This window comes from Gopherus evgoodei, chromosome 21, assembly GCF_007399415.2.
Source record: "Gopherus evgoodei ecotype Sinaloan lineage chromosome 21, rGopEvg1_v1.p, whole genome shotgun sequence".
Taxonomy (NCBI): domain Eukaryota; kingdom Metazoa; phylum Chordata; order Testudines; family Testudinidae; genus Gopherus; species Gopherus evgoodei.
The window spans coordinates 9,998,861-10,002,097 of NC_044342.1; the positions used below are offsets into that span (position 1 = coordinate 9,998,861).

General features: G+C 39.6%; 1 protein-coding gene across 1 annotated transcript; it reads right to left on the minus strand.

Moving 5' to 3' along the window:
• Window positions 1–516: 516 nt before the first annotated feature.
• On the minus strand, window positions 517–1,467 carry LOC115638020 (olfactory receptor 14A16-like). Its single transcript, XM_030539617.1, has one exon. The coding sequence runs from the start codon at window positions 1,465–1,467 to the stop codon at window positions 517–519; it is 951 nt and encodes a 316-aa protein (XP_030395477.1).
• Window positions 1,468–3,237: the final 1,770 nt, after the last annotated feature.

The following is a 3,237-nucleotide window of genomic DNA, read 5'->3' on the forward strand; positions in this document are numbered from 1 at the left end:
GACTCAGGCTGGCAACCCGAGCATTACAATGCTTGAAAGCCTTAGCTGCTTGAGCTGCACTGTTTCCACTGCTGCTTTAGCAGGCTAGCTTGAGCACAGCTAGCACAAGTCTGTCTAGGTGGGCTGGAAGGCTCACTCCTAGCTGCAGTGTGGACATACCCTCAAGGGCAAAGATCCCAAGAGGAAGCTCACAAAGGTTCACCAGCCTTTTAAAATGTGCTTTTTTTTTGCCAGCAAGAAGTTGGTCCCAAACACCCGCTCCTCTCCCCCGCAGCCATGCACCACCCATGCTTAGCAGAAGTTGGAATCCAAGTCTACAGCTGAAGTAGTTAGGATCAATGTTGGAATTTCAATAGATGGCCAGTTCCCTTTGATGACTTTGAAAATCCCTTCCTAAGTCTACCGCAGGGCAGATTGTTCATCTACTCACACATGTGTAAATCAGGAGAAACTCCACCAAAGTCAACAGTGTCACTCACATGAATAAGGGTTTCCCAAGATTCCAGTCAAGTCAAACTAAAAATGGACATTCCACTCTTTGGAAAAATATTTCCTGGCTATCACCCTACCCAGAGCCTCTCTTATCTCCTTATTCCTCAAGCTATAAATGATTGGATTTGATAATGGTGGCAGCACCGCATACAGCACAGATGCCAACAAGTCCCAAAAGGAAGAAGACATTGAGGTTTGCCTCATATACACAAAGCTGCCAGTGCCAAAGAATAAGCCAATGACCACGAGGTGTGGCAGGCAGGTGGAGAAGGCTTTACGCCTTCCTTGCATGGATGGAATCCTCAGCACGGTGGAAAATATCTGAATGTAGGACACGATGATAAACACAAAACAGCCCAGTGCTAAGCACACCCCAAAGAGGACCACCACAACCTTGTTGAGGTATGTGTCAGAGCAGGATAGCTTGAGCAACTGAGGTATATCACAGAAGAACTGGTCAACAACATTGGAATGGCAGAAGGGCAACCTAAAGGTGTTGCCTGTGTGAAGCACTGAATACAGGAATCCACTGACCCAGGAACCAGCTGCCATCTGGGCACAGGTGCCCCTGCTCATGATCATCCTGTAATGCAGAGGAAAACAGATGGCAGCATAGCGATCATATGCCATCACGGAGAGAAAGGCACATTCTGTGGCTGCAAGTGAAATAACCAGAAAGACTTGGGTGACGCATCCAAAGAAGGAAATGGACCTGGTGTTGGTTAGGGAGTCGGCAAACATCTTGGGGATGGTGACAGAGATGTAGCAGATGTCTAGGAAGGATAGGTTGAATAGGAAAAAATACATGGGGGTGCGAAGGTGGCAATCGAGGGCTACAACTGCAATGATAAGAAGGTTTCCTATCACAGCTGCTAGATAAATGAGTAGGAACACCATGGAGTATAAAATCTGTTGCTCTCGGATGTCAGAGAAACCCAGAAGAAGGAACTCGCTCACGGTAGTTCTATTGACCATCTCCTTCCACATACTTGATGCTGCCTGCAAAGGAAAAGGACTTGGAGTAATCAAAAAGAAAGGAAGCATACAAAATATTAAGGCACAAAATTCCTATTTCAGTTAAAATTGAGTTAAGATTTTGCACCTTTTTTGTGTTGATGGAGGTTTTACTACTCTTACAAATATCTTGATGGAGACTTTGAGAGCCATCTAGGGAATGTGAGTGCTGGAAAGTGGTGAATGTGAGGAAGATCTAAGGGTTAACATGAGCTCCTAATGTGATGCTATGGCACAATCATGTGGGGAACATCAACCTGAATAAAATGTGATGGAGGTCTCATGCAGAGAGTACTAAAATATCTTTGGAATTCCTAAACAAAATAGGAGACAATTTCCTAACTCAAAATTGTTGCATCTAAAATAGGGTAATTCTAGATTAAACCCTGTCCTACCATATAAAGAGAAACTGATCACAGAACTATGGATTAGTGTTAGTTTAGGTAATGTAATCATGACTTGATCACATTTATAATGTGTAAGTACAATGAAGTCCAGACCACTAATATATATACTCTGTGCTTAACAGGGCCAGTTTCACAAAGCTGAAAACAATTGTGAGCCAAATCAGCTGGGAGGAAAACTTTAATTACAAAAATGTAAACGAGAAGCTGACAGTAATGAATCTAAATCAGAAGTCAGGAATTGCAGCAAATTGATAAGGGAAGCAAAGGAACACAAGGAGAAATCTATAGCCCACAGTTAAAAAGAAAAAGAAGAATAGATTTTTTTTAATAAATTAGGAACAAAAAGAATCCTGATAATGTTATAGGTCCAATTACTAGATAGTAATGGTAGAATTATCAATATAGTATATAATTCTATTCTGTATTTGGGAGAAATATGGTATAGTGTTGCATTGTGATGATAATACTCTTTCCACACCACAAATATAGTGGATTATGTTAAACAGAATCAACTAAAGTTAGACATTTAAAAATCAGCAGATGCAACTAATTTGCATCCAAGTGTTTTTAAAGAGCTGGATAAGGAGTTTGCTTGGCAATTAATGTTGATTTTCAATAAGTTTTGGAGCAGTGGAAAAGTATCAAAAGACTAGAAGAAAGCTAACCAATGTGCAATTTTTTCAAACAATGGCAAATGAAATTACCTGGGTATTTATAGGCTTCTCAGCCTGACACCAATTCTGAGTAAGATAATGTAGCAGCTGATAAGGGGCTTGATTAATAAAGAACTAAAGGAGAATAATGTAATTAACTGGATTTATGGAAATTAGATTCTGTCAAACTAATTTGATTTTTTTGATGATATTACAAATTTCATTGATAAAGGTAAAAGTGTATGTAATATACATAGATGTATGCAAGGCATTTGACTTCATACCACATGATATTTTGATTAAAAAAGTGGAAGCATATAAAACTGAGAAGGCACACATTAAATGAATTAAAAACTGGCTAAGAAATAGGTCTCAAAATCTGACTGCAAATGGAGAATCCTCATTGAGCTGGTGTTTTTCCAATGGAGTCTGGTAGAGATAAGTTCTTGGCCCTACACTATTTAACATTTTATCAATGACTTGGAAGAAAATAAAACAATGTTACGGATAAAGTTTGCAGATGACACAAAAATTGGAAGTGTGATAGATAGGAAGAGAATTGCTTGAATTGCTTGGATTGCTATCTGGATTGCTCGGATTTGGATTGCTACCTAGATTGATTGGTAAACTTGATTGCTTGGTGAACTTCTCAGGAAAACAGTATCTGTATT

What these genes read in the sequence shown, in the direction of transcription:
- LOC115638020 (XM_030539617.1), bottom strand. Translation starts at nt 1,467, where the DNA reads ATGGTCAATAGAACTACCGTGAGCGAGTTCCTTCTTCTGGGTTTCTCT.